At 31.6% G+C, this 21,177-nt stretch overlaps 2 protein-coding genes across 4 annotated transcripts; one reads left to right on the top strand and one right to left on the bottom strand.

The window, feature by feature from the left end:
* The first annotated feature begins 2,218 nt into the window (after positions 1 to 2,218).
* On the top strand, positions 2,219 to 3,199 carry LOC116114263 (auxin-responsive protein SAUR72). The gene is made up of 2 exons (XM_031400424.1): positions 2,219 to 2,704; positions 2,919 to 3,199. Exons 1-2 carry the CDS (start codon positions 2,336 to 2,338, stop codon positions 2,955 to 2,957), a joined length of 408 nt encoding a protein of 135 aa, XP_031256284.1. The 5' UTR covers positions 2,219 to 2,335; the 3' UTR covers positions 2,958 to 3,199.
* Positions 3,200 to 10,443: 7,244 nt separating this feature from the next.
* Positions 10,444 to 20,486, bottom strand: LOC116114262 (nucleolar complex protein 3 homolog). Of its 3 annotated transcripts, XM_031400423.1 has the most exons (14): positions 20,250 to 20,486; positions 17,990 to 18,006; positions 17,076 to 17,213; positions 16,766 to 16,965; positions 16,122 to 16,330; positions 15,910 to 16,012; positions 14,971 to 15,134; positions 14,325 to 14,463; positions 13,816 to 13,989; positions 13,582 to 13,718; positions 12,201 to 12,530; positions 11,475 to 11,614; positions 11,284 to 11,381; positions 10,444 to 11,172 (listed from the first exon to the last, which is right to left on the bottom strand). In XM_031400423.1, the coding sequence occupies exons 1-14, from the start codon at positions 20,405 to 20,407 to the stop codon at positions 10,681 to 10,683; spliced, it is 2,499 nt and encodes an 832-aa protein (XP_031256283.1). In that variant the 5' UTR covers positions 20,408 to 20,486; the 3' UTR covers positions 10,444 to 10,680. The 3 variants fall into 3 exon arrangements, with proteins under 3 accessions (XP_031256283.1, XP_031256282.1, XP_031256281.1); XM_031400422.1 differs by lacking the exons at positions 17,990 to 18,006; positions 20,250 to 20,486 and adding an exon at positions 17,660 to 17,897 and having other exon boundaries at positions 12,201 to 12,500; positions 17,076 to 17,245; XM_031400421.1 differs by lacking the exons at positions 17,990 to 18,006; positions 20,250 to 20,486 and adding an exon at positions 17,660 to 17,897 and having other exon boundaries at positions 10,446 to 11,172; positions 17,076 to 17,245.
* Positions 20,487 to 21,177: the final 691 nt, after the last annotated feature.

The raw sequence follows: 21,177 nt of genomic DNA, 5'->3' as shown, positions 1-21,177 counted from the left end.
ATAATAATAATAAATAGGCAAAAGCAAAAGCCAAATTTGTTGCCAAAAAAAAGTTGCAGAAAATGAGAAATGGCCTGGGCTTCGTTAAAACGACAAGTTGCAGTGAAAAGATTCTTGGATAATGTTATATTTATACCACTTTTTTACATTATTTTCATTACATTATGATATAGTATATATCACAATTATATAAATTTTTAATTATTTTTAATTTTTAATATTATAATAAAATTTATATAATTATGACATATATCACAACAACATGATATAATAAAAATAGTATAAAAGAGTTTTGTAAACTTAGCATTAGACCAGATGCCTTGCCTCAAAGACAAAAAGCTTTAAACAAATGAATTGTAACCTTTCTTTTCATCCGTCTTTCTGGAAAAGAATATACCGCTTCCCACCGTCTCTTCTGGAGCGTGACCCCGAATTCCGAGGAATGATGATTGTTAAATGGGCGCGTGTAGAAAGAGGGTGCGTGGAAGCCGTCGTGGGAAAGGCTTAAAGTGACACGTAGGTTAGAGAAGTCCAGTAACAAACAAAAGCGTTAAAGAAACATTCACAGTCACGGAATTGTACTGCAATGGGCTACGGAAAAAGTGACTCTTCCGTTAATTGCGGATTTGAAACGTTTATTTTATTCTATTCTATTTTATTTGTCCCTCCATTATTATATTTCAATAATAAAGACTATAAAATGTCTGATATTAAGACTTTGGATTTATTTTACAAAAAAGCCCTTTTATGGAATATGTACATGGTAATGTATATTAAGAGTCACATTATTTTACATATGTATCACGCATGCATTCATTTTTAGAACGATTAATCATAATTCCAAATAATAAGTGGAAGAGAAAACAAAAATACATGTGGCATATTTTTTTTGGAAGATTGTACAAATTATGTGGTTCAACTAAAGATTTTTTGAATTAATCAAGTAAATTTTATTCTAAAATACAAAGTTTTCATGATATTGTATAAATATAATTAGGAAAATAAAATATTTACTAATGTTAAAGCTACTTTTATAATGTGACATATAGTTATGAGATTGAAAACAAATAAATCTTATAATAATACCAAGTTGAGAAAATGTGGGTAAATATTACAAAAGGCAAATAGCATTTTGAGATTTCAATCACTTTAATAATTATATATTAATATAATTGATTCTAAGATACTACCCATAAAAGTAAATAAACAAATAATTTATTATAAACAAGATTTTAATTAAATGTGTAATTAGTAGACTAATTACACATTTAAAGTGTAATCTATTTTTTTATTAGCACATTTATTATCTTAATTTCATGGACTATTGAGTTTGTGGAAAGGTCATATACTCACATAGAAATGTAAACCAAAGCTTAGTGGAAAGGTTAGATTTCTCTTTATCTTTTTAAAAGTAAATATGATCTTCAACAATAGTGTAAAGTGATTGAAGATATTGTCTCCTCACTTTTCTTTTGTGATAAGGGTCAAGTATAACCATGTACAAAATTTAATTTTTATTCTTCTAAACATTATATTTTAATACCTCAAGTCTAATTTTATTTCTTTAATCTCTTTAGAGATTTATTCGATTCTATTCTTAGACATTCCGAATAGTATTCAAAACTGTAGAGCTTGCAACCTTTGTGCTTGTAAGCCCAGTCATGCAATACGTTAGTATACATTCCAATTCCAATGTCATTTTATATGATACTAACAGATGATATTAACTATTCTTGGTTAAGAGGTTTTAAGTTCGATTCCAATTTTAATATCAAAGGATTAGTCAAAATATACGCAAACTAGTTCGACACCTCTAATTAAAAAAAAAAATGATGTTCATCGACATAATTTACATGTATTGATCGAACGTACATATCTCATCTCATCAAATATTTTTTTAATTAATAAGTGTGAAATTAGTATTTATCATATAAATTGCCCCCCAACTATACCTTATGAGTCATGACCCAACTTCTACTCCTCGCTGACTCATACACAATGCACAAACAAATATTCAGTTCAAAAGAAAAAAAAAAAAAAAGTAAAATATAAAGACAGAGTAACACTTAATTAATTAGTTTTTTAATTTATTTTATTTTATTTATTTTCTCTCACTAATTGTACCTGCCAAGTACTCCTACCTGTAACTCTCTCTCATCATCACCTTTCTGTGTCTCTCTCTCCTCCCCCTTTATATATTCCTCTCCACTATCTCTTCTCGCCCAAATTCCTCTCACAAATTTGCCTTCGCTTTCTCGCGTTTTTTCTCGCCAGCCAAACACACCATTCCGACCTCAAAATTCACTTTCTTAACTTTCTCAACAACTTCTTCCAAATGAAGCAGCTCATCCGCCGTCTCTCTCGCGTCGCTGATTCCTCTCAGTACAGCCTACTCCGCTCCGACTCCCGCCGCCCTTGCCGACCGTTCCCCGCTGCTGCTATCACCAAATATTCGGCGCGCCGCTCCGCTAACTCCAAGCCTGTCCCCGAAGGTCACGTGCCGGTCTACGTCGGCGACGAGATGGAGCGTTTCGTCGTCAGCGCTGAGCTCCTGAACCACCCGGTCTTCATCGGTCTCCTCAACAAATCGGCTCAAGAGTACGGTTACGAACAAAAAGGAGTTCTTCATATTCCGTGTCACGTGCTCGTCTTTGAGCGAGTCATGGAAGCTCTTCGTCTTGGTCTTGAGTCACGTGACCTCCAGGATCTGATTGGCTCCTCCTTCTCCGATGAGTTTTTCTAGAGTTTTTTTTTTTTTTTTTTTTAATTTTAATTTTCTTTTTTAGTTAGATCTTGATACAAATATAAATCTATATATATGAATATATAAATATAGTGACAAAACGAGATCGTGTTGGGGGATTTTTCTTGTAAATATATCCTTTTTTGCCGTNGGTCTTGAGTCACGTGACCTCCAGGATCTGATTGGCTCCTCCTTCTCCGATGAGTTTTTCTAGAGTTTTTTTTTTTTTTTTTTTTAATTTTAATTTTCTTTTTTAGTTAGATCTTGATACAAATATAAATCTATATATATGAATATATAAATATAGTGACAAAACGAGATCGTGTTGGGGGATTTTTCTTGTAAATATATCCTTTTTTGCGGTCTTTTTGTGAAAATTTGTAGGGCTTGTAATGATGATGTGTCGTTGTTGTTGAAGGTGGTCTATGTAAAGCCGTAAAGGGAACTGAAGCTCAGCAACAACCAACAATTAATTGAGAAACTAAAATGCAAATCACTACTTGCCGATTTTGCCCTCTTTTATTTTGTTTCTTCTGAGTAATAACTGTGATTTTTTTGTGCTGCTACTAGCTCCAGATGCTGTTTGGCTGCTGAGAAAATTTTGTGTTAGGTGGTCGTAAAGAAGGGTAGAAAAGGAATATGATATAATATTTTATTTGAGTCGAGTTCTAATGATCAAATCTATATTAAATTACGTTAAATAAAAAAAATAAAAATAAAAACTCCTAAATTAAGTTCAGATTTTGGACGGAATGGTAATTAAGGGGAATCGGTGGTGTTTGTTTGGTAATGTAGAGAAGAGGTGAAGGGGTAAAATGGGAATGTTGAGAAAATAGGATACAAACATCATTTGGGATACTGTTGAAGGGTAAAAATGGAAATAAGAATTAAGTTGAGTGGGGAGTGGGGACCCATAATAATGGGATATACCATATGATGCCAATATGCAGAAGCTGACTGAGAGCATCTAAGAAAGTGCATGCGTTACCATTCCTCTTTTTTTTTTTTTTTTTTTTTTTTTAAATAATTACTAAATTTTCTTTTTTTGTTGTGATCGTAGTATTCAAGTCAGTTTACATATATCTTCAATAATTCTCTCGAACCCTAGTTAATGGATCAGGTAAACCCTCCAATGGTCTCCTCTATTAGTAATCGACAAAAATCAAACTCAAGACCTTTTGAATAATATACTCAAGAGTTCCTATTGTCTCATCAGGCCACACAGTTCTTATTTTTATTTATTTATTTAATTTTTTTTTTTCAATGAAAATCTTATAGAAAATGAGTATATATGTGTTCGTCTAATTAGTAGAAAACACACTAACAACTTAAGTTTGTTATGACCAGATATGTAAACCAACAAATGATAACTCTATTGACATAGAATATACATTTCATATCGATAGATTTTAGGAACCATTAATAAGCCAAATATATAATAAGAAAGTTTAGATCTATGAGTGTGATAGATTATAACAACTGTTTAGTAGATGTATATAAATAGATTTATACATCATTATCCAAACGACAGATTTCAGATTTTATATAGATAGATTCTATCAAATACAAGACAAGATAGTACATATTAATGCCGATGATAGATTCTAGAAGTCATTAAATAGGTATACAAACGATAAATGATAAATTTATTAACAAAGAAGATAGATAACAGATGTTAAAAAACTAGATTTTAAGACCCAAATATATGACAAGATAGTGCTTATAATGTGTAAGCTATAAATTTTAAGAGCCATTTAGATGATAAAACATATTACAAAGGTTTTGTAGATTATAAATCAAGTTATATAATGGGTGTTTGTCTGAGTTTAAGTTGGTCAAACTAGCTTATAAGCTCTAAAATTAAACTGACATGTTTGTTTATAACTTTTTTGAACTTATAAGCAAAAAAAAAAAAAATTATATATATATATATATATAAACACGTCGTTTATAAACTAATTTGACCAAGTATATTACCATATTATCCCTATTTAATTTTAAAATTTCATAATATATCCTTATTTTTATATTTCAAACAGGTCATGTTATTATAGTTCCCTTTTTAGTTATTTCAATAATAAAATGTACTTATAAGCCATATTTTACTAAACGCATCAACTACTTATCAGTCACTTATAAATACTTTAAGCAAATAGGTAATTGTTTAAATTTCAAATGCTTATAAACTCAAATTAACTTATAAATACTTGGTACTTATAAGCTAATTTTCATAAGTTTAGACAAACAGTGTCAATAAATCTAAATGTCCACCAATCAAGCAAAATTAACACAAAAGTATAGACAATGCAGCGGCCAAGTAAAGCGTACATGAATAATATGTTGGTCCTTGGGGTGATTGAAAGGGGGTTGGAATGGATTTCCCTTATCTTAAACAGTGCGGAAAATCCGGCAGTTAATCAGCCTAACACTAATGATTAATGAAAGAAACTAGATTACATGCTTAATTCAGCGTTTATTTCCACCTAATAATTCATTAATAATAATCTCTTAAACATCTGCCACCTAATTACATTAGGTAAGTTCTAGGTGCTTCTGTCTTTTATTATTTTTTTACCTTCTATTATGAATTTGGTGGAGGCAATTTTTAGATGATACAGTATATAACGTTATCAAGGTAAGAATTTTTGACTATAAATTTGTATTTTAGTATTTATTGCCGATGTAATAATTATGACTCAAATTTTATAAAATTGCATACGTGCGTAATAGAGAAGAACTCGATATATATATATTATAAAACCCGATACGAGCCACATTAAAGAAATTGAATTATCTTTTATGAAGCGCTGCCATATCGCTTTGCATAGATATGATACCATTTTTTTGTGGGGGACATATAAAATTTATTCTGATTTAGCATAATGAAGTAACTTTTGGGGGGAATTTAATTAAAATTGATTAAGATGATAAATGGTGATTAAGAATAACATTAACATTGTGAGTTGGTTAAGGTGTCACAAAATTACAAGTTTGGTTAGTGGAGTTAAGTAGTGGGAGAATCTTAATTTTTGGATTATTGCATGAAAATTGGATAATTAAAAGACCCCACAAGACACCAAATTTCATAATTTTTTTTATGGGATTTATTTAATTAATATGGATGGATTCATCACTAATCAAGAAATTAAGTTTAATTGTTGAATTAATTAAGGAATTTCCATCACCCTTTGAGATAGGGTGATTGAATTAGATTAGACAAATAGGAAGAGACAATTTTTGGTTTGGCTTTAGATAAGGAAGAAGCCACAAGCCTCACAGTGAAATCTTGTCGTGTCCCTATGGGTCAAATTTTTTGTTTTTTCAAGATGCTCTTAACCCTACTTAACTATTTTTTTTAATTAAATCAACCCTTTTGAATATTCTGATTAATTGATAATTTCGTTGAACAATATACATCTAGTTTCATTGATAATACATTATGATTGAAATTGTATTGCTTAATTATATCAACGATCGATAAAGTTGTCCGATGTAGGACATTTAGCTTCAAAAATACATAAGAAAAACAATACTAATCTAGTTTTGTCAATAATTATGTGATAAATCGACCACGGAAGACATATATATATATTTGTTTAATGATTTAGTCGCACTTCAAAAGTCATTAATAAAATTATAAAACAAGCGCTATTGATATAGTTTCATTGATAATACGTAATAATTTTTCATAAATGATTAAACTTTAGATTAATGATATAGTTTTATTTTAAAGAAAATAAACAAAAATGATGTAATGTGATAAATTTGTTTCACATAAGATAAGTTTTTCTATTTGATGATTTATTCGAACTTTAAAAGCAAATTATGTAGTCATAATCAACAGCATATTTGACTAGAATTTAATACTCTTTCAAGTGTGGAAAAAAAAAAAAAAAACAAATAAATACTAATAATTGAACAGTAGTTAAGTATGGACTGAAAATTCAACAAGTCAGCCAGAAACTCAACCGAAATTTGAGACTAAATAATTAAAGAACTTGACTAAATAGAAAATGCTAGTTATTGATCATGTTCTTCAGTTGACTAAAAGAATGAGGACGCGAATATATAAAAATAGGGTTTGTAAAAGGGACGTGAAAGAAAATTCTGAAAGTTATAAGAAGAAGAAGTCGTCTTAAGACGAATGACAGAGCGTTTGATTAACTAATCAAGTTGTAAATTAATTAATATTTTTTAACCATTTAATTTCCACAAAAGGGTTGGTGAATATTCAACTGACGTGCGTGAATGATTGAAAACAGGTCATTTATTCTTACAAATACATGATTTTAATGTTTAATTATCTACTTATTGTGACTTCTTCCTTCTACTAGCTTATACAATAATTAATTCAGCTTATATTAATTAATTTATGGGTCAAATTTTTTGGCTCTTGAAAGATTATAAAGAAGAAGATTAATTATATTAATTTGATTACATGCAAGATAATTAAATACCTAATCTCGATCTACAGTTTTTGGTTTTGTGATATGAAATCGTTTTAATCCTACAAAATCTGGGGAAAATCCTTTAATTAATTAACTACTAAAAAATTCTCAGAAAAATTAATTGAAAAGATATTAATAGTTTTCTCATCAAGAGAAGTCACCGAACAAATCAGAATTATTAGCACAAAAAATATGTTTCGAGTATTGACTTTTTGAAAATTCAGCACAATGTTACTTAAACATTAATATAAATATATAATTAATTAAAGTAGATTCTGAAATTGTTCTTGATTTCAAAAAGGAAGTTGGCAAGAAACAAATAAATTTTGACTAATACAAAGGAACCCACTTAGCACATTCTTTCTATTTTTTTATTTTTATTTTTTATTTCTATTATTTGACAAGAAAACGAGTTTGAGAGGTTACAGTATGAACTGAAACCAGCTATTTAATTATATATAGATACATAATTATGGATCATATTATTATAAAAGGGATCATATGATATGTTAGAAAAGTACACATAAAATAATAAAATTGATGCAGAAGAGAATATTTAAGCTAGCTGTTTACAGCATATAAATCATAAGCCAACTATAAAGCTAACTCAGCAAGCATATATTAATTTTCAGAGATTTTGTCAGAATTTTTTTTATAATTTTATCAATGTTACGCGGCTTCCATGATTGGCTTCCATGAAATTCTGGGATTCCAAGAATCAATTTAATTTTATTAATTAATTTATAAGAACTTAATCACAAGTGAAATGGGCAGTCATGAAGTTAGTTTAACTGATATTTAATTCACTTTAATTAATGTTCTAAGTACGCAGTTATGCTTCTATGTATATTAAAAATTAATAATGCATGTGGTTATACTGTTTATGGATTAATGCTAATTGAAATTCTTGGTGGCTAAGTAATTCATAATTCATTTGCAAACATATATTTAATTTCCGAAGTCGGTATTCAAATTTCAAAATATTCATTGCTCTTATTCGCATTCAAAAATTTATTCCTAACGCTCATTTCTTTAAGTACACGTATATAAAATTTCTTACCCGTAGTAACAAATTTGTAAAATAGATCTGTTTATCATAAAGAAATTTGTTGCTCTTTGACTTGTTTCACCTTAATTGTTGAGTGGTATTTCACCCCTAACTACAACTCATTTACTGATTTTTCAACATCATCGGTTCAGTCACATCTAGATAAATCGAAGTAGAGCAACGCGCAATGACATGAAATGTATGCTATAGAGGAAAAATATGAGTACGTGTATTTCTAGATAAACCAGTTACAGACTTACAGTAAGACCTACGAAAACTTGTATGAGTTTGCAGAAATGATCCTGACAATTGGAAATTCACTTTTAGTTCATATAATTTAATAAAATAATATATTAATACCTAATAATAGAATAGAAATACAATAAAAAAACTGATAAAATAAGTACTTATATTTATATCAAAATGGGTGTTAAAAACAAATAATTTGATGTATTAATTGATGAGATCTCTTATAATAGAGTGTGATGTATACAAGAAACAAATCTAAGTATTAAGAAAGTCATCTCTTGGAGAAATAAAATTAAAGAATGAAAGCTTTATTTAATTTAATTTTATTGAGAATAATGTAGTTGGAAGAATAATGTTGGACCGACTTTTTGACGCGTGCTTCAACAGTGTAATACGTGATAAATAAAATACAATTGCATGCCCTATAATTCCGGCATACCCACATGATTTTGCATGAAGATTCACGTTCATCCCATCCATCCATATTATAAAAAAAAAAAAAAAATTAATACCCAGCAACACTAATGGTAGGGGTAACAATAGCCCTATTCAAACCCTAAAATTTAACCTAAATAATGAGTGTTAATATTGCTATGATACCGTAAAATGACCCTTGATAAATTATAATGAGCTTTAATATTACTATGATATTGAATTATAGCCCTTGATAATACTGTACTAGTGTTACTTGAGTCGAATCTTCCGACTTCGATATATCACAACCGAAGAGTTAATATAATAAGATTGGCGGTAATATATAATTAGAATATTATGTTTAAGGATAATATTTTTTATATAGCATTTTTTTTTTTTTTTTTGTCGATTTAAAAAGAAAAAGGGGGGCTCGAAAATGACCATATTCTGTGTATATAACTTGTGTTTGAAGAAGGCGTATGTTTGTCTAATAATTTTGGAGAAACCAAGGTAGTTTTGCTGGTTTAATTAATTAAAAAAAAAAAGAAAAAGGGAAATTAATTAATTAAAGTGATGGAAGATCTGAAAGAAGCATGTGAATGTGGGATATGAGTCACATGCAAGCCATAGAGTTATAAATAAATAAATAAAGTGACATTCTGGAGATCTTAATTGTGAACATAACCCCAAGTTGATTATTAATTTAATTAAGTGGAATAATTTGTAAATATTTTAATTACAGGAAACAAAGTTTTGTAAGAAACCATGTTTGAGACACGTGCTACAAGAGACTCTGGAACCTGCTGCAATCAATCAAAAAACTGTATAATTTATTATCGATAATTTTGTTTCAATCTAATCATTGACTCTTATCCCATAATTGTAGCCCCCTCTTCTTCTTATATCATATACATTTATTCCACAAAAGTTTTTAAATGCGGCTCAATAAATATCAATTAAGTCCTATTATATTTAATAAAGTAAATTGCAAACCTTTCAATCCCATATTATGAAGCCAATTATATATATATATATACACATTTTAGGATATTTTTTAGATCAGATCCAATGTAAACAAGACGAAGCCTGTAACTTGGGAGGATTAGAACAAGTGGCTACAAACCGAGGGGTTTGATTCCCTCCTCGCGGCCTCGCCCACAACCGGCCGAAAAGGGAACCAAAGCCAACAGGACTTTGGTGTTGGTCTTTTGAAAAACTGAAATTAATTTAAAATTTAACTTAATTTTTTTTTAATTCTTTGTGGATTGTTCGTCTTTACTAATTCAGAGTCGATAAAGAGAAGTTAAACGTTATTTACATTTAATACTATTGAATTGATATAGGTATTTGAAGGTTACTACTAATGTATCCGATGATAAGTATACATTCACCTTAACTTCAAAACCATGATTCAACTCTTATCCATTGAACACCTTACAAGCTTAACAAGCTAAATAAATTACAAATGTAATAGATAACTATTTTATAAAACTCGAACACAACCTCTAAATAAACAACCCATATGATTAAAGTCTTGCCATTATAATAGTTTACAATCCTTTAATGTTACATCAGTCCCTAAATATTTCCCCACAAAATGGCTAGAATATTGGTCGATTTGATCATTTTCTCATCAATTAATTCCTGTTATTGAAATAATATCATATCATTGAAAATTATACGACTCATTGAATATGAAACATCAATTAACAACTACTGTCTTCAGCAAACAATCAAAAAAATTCAAAATTTTCTTGATACAAGAATATAAACGATCATCAAATTTTGTTTTTCTTGATTTTTGTTCTTCCTGCCTTCTTTTGCTTCTTATATTCTTCATATAAATTAAGGGATAATGTAACGCGATCTAACTCACCCCTTAATCTCTCGTTTTCTTTGATGTTGTGAAGAACTGTGAAATGCTTACTGAGTTTCTTGCTCACCTCATCTTCATTGATGGAATTTGATGTATCTGAAGTTGAGTCGATACCAGCCAATATGGAAGACTCATTTGCTCTTTTCCTCTTGTTATTTGACTTCCGGATGTCCCCCTTTGGGTTGAATGACTCCCTTTCAAGTGAAAATTCCATAAAAGCTTGTTGAGGAGAGAGCGTGTGATAAATTTGGTTCTGGGCAGTGTTCATGTTTGAAATGCCTGAAGCCATTGTCGATATAGCCGGATGGTAATGTTTTGACAGAAGGTTGAGCTCCCAGAGAACTGAAGCAAGTGCACCACTTAAATTTGGGTCAGTGGCGTAGGGCTGATATATCTGCACATAAGAAACACAAAGATGTTAAATCTGCAGTACATCAGCAGGAGCAGCATCCACAAGCATTACTTCTAAAAATGAAACAATGAACAGGTTAGGATGAGAGCTTACCGCAATAGAACCTGAAACTGAGCCACCACCGGCATCATTTTCCAATAGGTTCCGGCATTTAACATTCTTCTGAAGAAGATTCTTTAAAGTAACCAAGGCTGCAAGAGTTTCAAAAGTTACCAGAGAAAACAAAAGTGAAATCATAATGAAGTATCTCATAAATTAGTAAATATTGCAAATAAATAACATACCGGCCATGGATTCTGCTGAGCCAATGCTTAACGAGAACGTTGCCAATCGTTTTACAAATGCAGCAGCTTTTTGCATGTCATGCTGTCTATCATCACATAACATAATCTTCAAAGCTTCCACCAACACTTCGCCCTGATCTCTGATAAAACAAACACAATACAAAAGAAGTGGGAAAATTATTGAATAAAGAGCTACAATTTTTTTACCTTTGTCACCACAGCTAGGGAAAAAACACGAGTCACTAACAACATCAACAAAAACAACAATAATTGTTGAAGTGTCCCACAGCAATTTAATTTATGTAAGCAAAATAACTCTCAAACTGAATCTGTCCATTGTCTATTCACATTCATGCAAACCATTAGTAATAACTTGACCAAAACAGTTCACTTCATAACTATAATCATCCCTTGTCCATAAAGTTGGATTTTCATTGAAAACAATGATAATAGAGATAGTTCCAACAGGCCAGCTGAGTAAGAAGTTACTGCAATGGAAGAAGTAGAAGTAAACTTGCATAACTAGGAAACAATTAGAGGTGGATATGCACTTGAATCGGGAATGGATCACTTTTATCAAAACAACAACGAAATTTAAAATCGAAATACAATTACTTCATGATTGCAGAGTCAGGAATCCTGTACAACATGATAAAAGAATAGGTTCAAAAAGCCTATCTTTACCGTGCAAATGAACATGCATATATATTAATGGTTAGAACTAACCTTCCAGGTCTGTACTCAAGAACTAGATTGTAAAGCTGCACAAAGAAGTCTTGCAAATCAACATTTAGGGCATCGAGATTATTTCTCATTACTTTAAAAGCAACAATGCAGCATCGCAGGCGTTCAGATACAGTCAAATTTTCCGAGCATTTCTGGGAAGAATTGTCTTGGCTGCTACCTCCACCAGCAAGCTTTTTCAGATAGTTCATAAGATCACCAATATAGTCCAAATCAACTAGATGAGAGAACTTTCCTAATCCATTTAGACATGGAGCAAGCAGTGGGTGGGCCTCGGATGCACTGGCAGTTGAATTAGCATTTGATTCAGAACTGGGCAATAACAAAAGAGAATTAAGCAACCAGAAATACACAAAATTATGAATTTTATGAAAAAGTTAAGAATTCAAGTAAAACATGAAGCCTAAACTGTTCTGGCGATCATACAATTAACAGACTGGCTCAAATTCTTCTTCTATCATCTTAAGAATTCTTCTAGGCTTCATTGTAAACTCTCCAAACCTAAAGAAACATTATAATAATCCAGCCTTGCAAACCCCCGTTTTAAAGTCTTTTCTTATTATTCTGCTGCTACTTTAAAACGTCCTAGTTACCATCATCAAACTACTTCTTTCATATCGGGTAATATGCTTGATTTCATGTCTAAATCTTGCCCAGATTAATTTTCATTCACACACAAAGCAACGCTAAATTGTTAAACTATCCATAACAAGACTATTGGAAGAAGCCAACTGGAAAGCTTGTAAAGAACAACTCACACCAAACAATTAACTGCATCAAATATCAATGACAAGAAATGTCAGATGTAAAACCCATTAACAATGTCGAAGAAAACAAATTTTCAGACTCCTAAAGAAGAAGAATTTTAATCCTAGACGGTATGCTAGATATGCAGAAATACCAATTAATCCACAGAAAGAGTCCAAGGGAGATTCTGGAAACCATTCATGACAGACTATTAACTGAATAAATCAGGTTATTAAATGATGAAAAGAATAAGAAAAATTCATAAGAGCTACAAGCCAAGTGAATGCTTCTATTAACAAGAATCTGCCAACATCCCATCCACTCTTCACACCATAAAAGATGGCAGGTGCATCTTTGTAAGAACCTTTTGCTAAATATCATCAATCCGTTCATATCAATAGTACTCTTCATTTCCAGGTCTCCTGAATTGCTGAAATCCAGACTCACAAGTACAAACTTCACCATCCCTACTACCTAGATGTTGCTTTATTGTCTTCCAGTAAATCTTTGCCTAATATCCAGCCAGATAGCAAGATGGTGTATCTTTAAGTTAAAATTAGAGTCCCAAACACCCGTAACCCAACCCTGTTCTTCATTTTATATTTTAGAAACACACCTGGCTGCAGTGGAGATCATGGTGTGTTTCAAAATACGAAAATAAGTCTCAAACACAGCAGAAATTGTCTCAGATTGCATCTTTATCTTTTCCATAACATCCGGGGCAAGAGAAACAGACTTATAATCAGCAGAAACCTGTGAGGAGGATTAAGAACATTAATACCACAACTATAATGAAAAAAAAAAAAAAAGAGGCAACAATGAGCAATCAATTTCTCAAAAGAATTGTTACCTCCTCTCTAGTCTTTGCCATCAATTCTTTCTTACTTTTCTTTCTATCGTTTTCCTGTAACTTACTTGGTTCTTTAACATTCTTTATTTTATTTTTCTTGTGTTTAGCTTTATTATCCCTGTCTTGTACTTCAGCCCTCCGAAGATCTTCATCAAATGATAAAGACATAAGCACCTGAGAAAGAATGGACAAGGAAACAAGCAGATTAATGGAAGAGAGTGAAAGAGAAAGTTAACGGGGAATTTATTTATCCTTCCCAACAAAATTAGTTCTACATGTTACGCTTCCAATATTTAAAATTAATTGGACTAACACAAATCAGGAAATTATCCACATCAAATCAATACTGTATCAGGAAACTGCCCAAGAACGAAATGATGACATAAATATGGATCAACTTTGGCTAGTGTATTCTACAACAAAACTACCAAGTTATTAAACCAAACTGAGTGGAAAATTTGAATGCATTACACACAAATCAATAGAGGAAAAACACAAAAATCTCATACCTCAACAAAATCAGGATGCAATTGACAATTATTAGCTTTCACATGGTATGCAATCAGTCGAACAGCCTCCACAGTAGCTTCACCACCATGCTTTCCTTCATTCGTAAAAAGTGACTTGATTGTAGTATAACAAAGTTTCCTGAAAACAAGAAATAGAAAATTAAGTTTAAAACAAAAAAAAAGAATAAATTTGAAAAGCACTCACAGGAATTTTAAAGCCAACAACAAGTTACAGGCAACAACCATATATTGTGTTGGGGAAGCATCAGTAAAGCAAAACTAAGGACCAATTACTGCTGAGTGATCAAAGGCCAAGGTGGTTCAAGATAAAAGATGTTTTGACTGATGAGCAGAGGCCAATGCAGAATTATCAACAAGGACCGGTACTAGGCAAACTTTAGAATGCATGTGCCAATAAAAAAGATTGGAAATGATGATGAAAACAAATCATATCATTGTCAAAGAAATATCACAAGAGAAAGAAAACAATCTAGGTTTTTAAACCCATGATAACTTTATTTCAGCCATAAATAAATTATATTGATATTTTCAATTCCAAGTTCAAGACTGTTCTTTCATATCCAAAAATCGATTATTCGAAAAGACTTTGGCAACGTAGGAGCAAAGAGCATAAATGTAGCAGAACCTCACAACATCATCATGGGAGGCTAGGTTTCTGACAACAACCTCCAACAGGCTTTCACGGCAGTTAAAGTGTGGAACTGAATCAAGCAAATTGCAAATACAGCGAACAACTACTTGGTGAAACGCGAATTGCTTCTCTGATGCAATTAACTTCTGCAGATATCCCTGAAATGGGAACGCAAAGTGAGAAATTAATTCACACTTGACCATCTTGACCTTACAGTATATATCTACCAAAATGTTCATAGCAGCAAGAAAAAGAATAAGAAGTAGGGCAAACAATCTAATCTCATCATTGGAGGTGCTTATTTGATCAACTACGTTTAAGTCTGTTCACATGAGATAAGTATAACAAGCAGTAGAAGTTGGGACAAGTCTATCAATTTTCTCTAAGTAAGATATCTTTTGTCCCCCAAAATAAGAGAGCCAATTAAGGCTGCAATAAACTGATCCAGGGAGCATCAGAGAGGTCAACAAGTGAATTGTCAGTTTCAGATTAAAAAGCTAAGTGAAACAAGCTAAACCAGATTACAGGCCTCTACATTAATAGTATTTGTATGAATCACTTTTATCAAAAAATTAAATAAAATCCACATTGTGCATTAGCTTCCCACTCTCCTCCTCATATACTGTCGTTATACAATGCCCAGCATTTCCTTTCACTAACAAATTTAACTATATATGAGTATGTGCATGCCAAGGATCCAAAACAGTAGGTATTTAAATTTTTTTGCTCTTAAGAAGCTCCATAGAGAATGCTTGAACTTACACTAGACTTACAGTTCATTCAAGAGAACAATCTCATAGAACAGAATATGTACCACATATAAGTGGATCAGATGCAAGAAACAAATACGACATCAAGCATCAAAATCAGAAATGGCATTGAGACTCCAAAACAAACATAATAATTTTCACTATAAGCCACAACTAGTCAGACCTTGTATGTGGATAGTAGTGTTGATTCATGGAACCTCATCTTCTTAACATCCTTGGAAACCTTCATCTCTAGCTCCTTTTCAGTAGGAAGCCTAATCCGGTAGCTGTTGTACACATAAAGAAGAGTAAAAAACATTAACTACAGCAAACAGAAAAAAAAGATTGATCATACAAGCATCAAAGGAGCATTACAATATCAAACAGGAGTCCTACCCTGGAATAATGTCTTTAAAAACAGCCAACAATGAGAGAAATCCAAGTTTCGCAATAGAAGGATTATCATCTCTAGCAATTTGTAACATCTCTTTCAAGGATTTAATATTAGACTCTGGATCTGCAAGCAGAGCAATTCCAAGTTCTGCAAGTTTATGCTTCTTACTTTCAAAAGCTTCTTCAGCTGTGAGATCTTTTTTCACCTCAGCCTAAACAAACAACAAGGTTCCGTTATTATAAACACAGAACACAAGAACAAAAGATACCATGTCTTATCCACCACAATGAACATAGATTTGAGTTCAATATTCCCAAAAACGATATAAACAAAATAAGAATCTTCAGAAAAAAAATACACGTCCACATGTGAGGTAAGAGGAAATTGATACCAAATGATGAAGCAGACAGCTTCAAAAGGACAATTTTAAGGATAGAAGATATTAAAGGGATTGAAAAACTTATAATCATATGAGAAAGTGTCAAAATCACAAGAAAAAAATATAACTAAATAGTTATACACCCTCAATAAATTTAAATCAACATGAAAAATTTATAAAAAAGTGTGTTGAAAAGTAGTGATATAATATTATCCCTAGTTCTTATTAGGTCAATCTGTAAAGAAAATTAGTATAATTTCAAAGTACCAGCACAGCAGCTTGGGGGGCTTGTTCTGCTTCTTTAGTTTCAGTCAACTCCTTCCCTTGTTTCTTTGCCTCTTTCTTAATTTTTTTAAGCTTAGCTCTCCTTTCCGGTTTTGTCAGCTTAACTATTCCTTTATCTGCACCGTCATCCTTCTCATCCTCCCCAGCTTTATTTTCATCTTCACCATTCACTTTCTTAGGTACTGCATCACATCATCAATCACAAACCATTCATTATTGCCGAAATCAAAACACTTCATCAAACTCTGAAAACAGCCAACCATGCAAAACAAAGCAATAAAAAGTTCAATACATGCTCGATAGTAGAGTTTTCCATCCAAAGTCTTGACAGGAAGGGCATCAACAGGATCAAGTTTAACCCCACTTTCCTCATTTTCTTTCACCACTGACTTCTTTTGTAAACGCTTCTCATATATAGCCTCCAAAGCACCTTCCTTCACATCCGCAACACGAGTCACATGCCTAATCACACATAAACAACATTATAACTCTTAAAAAAAAAAAAAAAAAAAAAAATTCCTACCATTACATCCCACTTCAACAACTTATAACAAACCAAGCATCATACTGTAATCACCACACTTGTATAAAAGAAAAGCTATTTGCTTAAAATCATATTTAATAACACCTAATGCATATAACAATATCATGTTAGTAACATTCAAAATCAATTAGAAACAAATATTCATACTAATTTATTAGGATAAATCTACTAATACCATCAATTAACATAAACAATATCAACAAATCACAAAAACCAATTCAATATTAAACATTTCAATACTAGACAGTAAGCATTAAATAAAAAGTCAAAAACGACAAACTTTAATGTTATTAATGAACTCTAAAGAAGTGAAGAATGGAAGAAGTAAGTACTTGGTGATGGACTGAGTGTCTAAGCGCGAAACAAAGCCGGCGTAGTCACGATTTTCTTTGACAAATTCTAGGTCTTCATCCGAAATCTCAATTTCGTCCTCCGATATTTCGGGCGGGAGGTCTGGTGGAAGTACAACCTTCTGCTTCTTCTTCCCCATCAGACTCGTCCGCGTTCAGTTCAGAGCGGGAGCTTGATTTCTAGGGTTTAGGGTTTAAAGATCAAAATGGATTTGGGAGATTTTGTTTGGGCCGCCTGGATTACGCACCTTTGGGCTAAACGGAGGCCTAGTAGCCCCACTGAGTGTAATTAGCATATCTTTCAAAATGGACCACTTTCATCAACGCATCTTTTATAGGATATGATAGGGATAGAAAAACAAACACAACCTAATTAGCAATCCTTATTATATTGAGAAAAAGTCTATTTTACCTTTATTACTTCAATGTTCGTATTTGTTATGCCTAAAAAATCAGGGTTGACGTTAGCTTACGTCAACAAGCACCAATTAGAATTCAGAAAGACTTTGTGTCGTCCAAGAGCTGTCACGTTGTTCGATGACAGAAAGAATATGGTTGTCATCAACTTAGCAAATTTAGATTTTGTCTATGAGTGACTGAAGGTCACATATTTGTCCAAACCCTAAATAATTTAAGGATATTTTCTAAGCTATCAGTCAATAAGAGGCAAGGAATGACTTGCACGGTACCTACTCATTTGTAAATTTATAATCATTACTTTGAATTCATCTACTATAAATAAAGGATTCTCCCTCTCATTTTCGGGATTATGATTTCGAACCCTCATTCTAATTGTAATCTTTATTTTTAGAACAAAGATAACATATAAGAAAGAGACTGACTTGATATTTTCTCTGAATATTCAGTTATTGTATCGTTGTTCGCTATACACGACCTCTTGTAATCTCTCATATATAAAAGAAACAGTGGACATAAGATTCGGTTTAAGCATCCGAACTACTTTAAAAATCATATCTCTCAATTATTATCCAGTCTTTGTATTTGATTATAATAGTTCACTTGTAATTTTTAAAAACATTTTAACATTTTGCACGTGTCAGTTGTTAGTGTCAAAATCAACGTATCAACAATATTATTTGTTCATTAATTATTGGTAACAATATTATTTGTTCATTAATTATTGGTGTTGTTCAAAGACTTGATTTCCTACCCATTAAAAGAATTCACCTAATGAAAACCGAGCTTATAATAAATTCTTTAGGTAAATTAGTCCGCTTTTATATTGAGTACTTATACAATACGTGTGTCATCAAATCGATATACTCAACGTGCTATTGTTCGATTAGAATAGGTTCACATACTATCACATATACTTTATTTTTTCTTTTCATAAGCAACCTATCATGTTCCCACGATAATCACTATTATATTACAGTGGCGAAAAGAGAAAAATTATATTTAGGGGGCAAATTTCTTTTTTTTTTTTTTTAATAAAAGGTAGGATGTTTGAACCAACTTGCATGCACCTCGATAATCCCTCTCAGTGGCTAGAAGAGTGTCCCACTATCATGATCTCATACTTAAATCTAAAAAGTTAAGAGATTTGATGAGATCATACACCTTGACCACACATTCTATCGCTCGTCCTATCACTTAAACTACCCAAATAACAAAGATAGTGTTTGTCTAAACTTATAAGTTGGTCAAACTAGCTTATAAGTTCTAAAATTAAGCTGACTTGTTTGTTTATAACTTTTTTGAGCTTATAAGCTAAAAAAATAATTTGAGCAAGATACTTTTTTTTTTTTTTTTTTTTTTTACTTATAAGCTAGTTTAACTAAGTATATTACCACATTATCCTTATTTAATTTTAAAATTCTATAGCATACCCTATTTAATGTAGTACCATTTTTAGTCATTTTATAATAAAATGTACTTATAAGCCACATTTTACCAAACACATCAACTACTTATCAATCACTTATAAATACTTTAACCAAACAAGTAATTGCTTAAAATTTCAAATGTTTATAAGCTAATTTTCATAAGCTCCGACAAATACCTTTGAAGTAAAAGTTTAACAAATAAGTGGGCAAAAAAGTAAAAACAACTTTTAATTAATTCCCATGAGCTTCATTTCAACAATCTCGTTAAACTTCACGGTCAAAGATCAATAAATTAATTAATCAACAGAAGAGCAATAATAGCATCCACATATTTGAAAGTCCAATAATTTAAATGAAAATAAAATCTAATAAAATTAATTGCCTCGTACGTGATCTTCTGNAAACCAAGCATCATACTGTAATCACCACACTTGTATAAAAGAAAAGCTATTTGCTTAAAATCATATTTAATAACACCTAATGCATATAACAATATCATGTTAGTAACATTCAAAATCAATTAGAAACAAATATTCATACTAATTTATTAGGATAAATCTACTAATACCATCAATTAACATAAACAATATCAACAAATCACAAAAACCAATTCAATATTAAACATTTCAATACTAGACAGTAAGCATTAAATAAAAAGTCAAAAACGACAAACTTTAATGTTATTAATGAACTCTAAAGAAGTGAAGAATGGAAGAAGTAAGTACTTGGTGATGGACTGAGTGTCTAAGCGCGAAACAAAGCCGGCGTAGTCACGATTTTCTTTGACAAATTCTAGGTCTTCATCCGAAATCTCAATTTCGTCCTCCGATATTTCGGGCGGGAGGTCTGGTGGAAGTACAACCTTCTGCTTCTTCTTCCCCATCAGACTCGTCCGCGTTCAGTTCAGAGCGGGAGCTTGATTTCTAGGGTTTAGGGTTTAAAGATCAAAATGGATTTGGGAGATTTTGTTTGGGCCGCCTGGATAACGCACCTTTGGGCTAAACGGAGGCCTAAATAAAAATAACTTAATTTGAAATGATTTAAGTAGCCCCGCTGAGTGTAGGTAGCCCCGCTGAGTGTAAGTAGCATATCTTTCAAAATGGACCATTTTCATCACCGCATCTTTTAATAGGATAGGATAGGAATAGAAAAACAAACACAACCTAAATAGCAATCTTTATTATATTGAGAAAAAGTCTATTTTACCCTTATTACTTCAATGTTCGTATTTTTTATGCCTAAAAAATTAAGACTGACGTTAGCTTACGTCAACAAGCACCAATCAGAATTCAAGAAGGTTTTGCGCCGTACAAGAGCTGCCACGTTGCTCCATGACAGAAAGAATATAGTTGTCACCAATTTAGCAGATTTAGGTTTTGTCTATGAGTGACTGAGGGTCGCACACCTATCCAGGCCCCAAATAATTTGAAGATTTTTCCTAAGTTATCAGCCAATAGGAGGCAAGGAAGGACTTGCACGGCACCTACCCACTTGTAAATTTGTAATCATTACCTTGAATTCATCTACTATAAATAAAGGACTCCCCCTCTCATTTTCGAGATTATGATTTTGAACCCTCATTCTAAATGTAATTTTTATTTTCAGAGCAAAGATAACATATAGAAAAGAGACTGACTTAATATTTTCTCTGAA

The sequence above is a fragment of the Pistacia vera genome, unplaced genomic scaffold, assembly GCF_008641045.1.
Source record: "Pistacia vera cultivar Batoury unplaced genomic scaffold, PisVer_v2 Contig705, whole genome shotgun sequence".
Classification (NCBI taxonomy): domain Eukaryota; kingdom Viridiplantae; phylum Streptophyta; class Magnoliopsida; order Sapindales; family Anacardiaceae; genus Pistacia; species Pistacia vera.
Note: the sequence above shows the minus strand (reverse complement) of the source record. Positions and strands in the feature narration are given on the sequence as shown.

Excerpts from the sequence above, each read along its gene's own strand:
- LOC116114263 (XM_031400424.1), top strand. The coding sequence starts at position 2,336 with ATGAAGCAGCTCATCCGCCGTCTCTCTCGCGTCGCTGATTCCTCTCAG. Across the intron at positions 2,705-2,918 it reads TTGAGTCACGTGACCTCCAG|GATCTGATTGGCTCCTCCTT; the intron begins GATCTGATTGGC and ends CGTGACCTCCAG.
- LOC116114262 (XM_031400421.1), bottom strand. The coding sequence starts at position 17,817 with ATGGGGAAGAAGAAGCAGAAGGTTGTACTTCCACCAGACCTCCCGCCC. Across the intron at positions 16,966-17,075 it reads AAAACTCTACTATCGAGCAT|TACCTAAGAAAGTGAATGGT; the intron begins GTATTGAACTTT and ends GATGTGATGCAG. Across the intron at positions 15,135-15,909 it reads CACTACTATCCACATACAAG|GGATATCTGCAGAAGTTAAT; the intron begins GTCTGACTAGTT and ends TTCCCATTTCAG.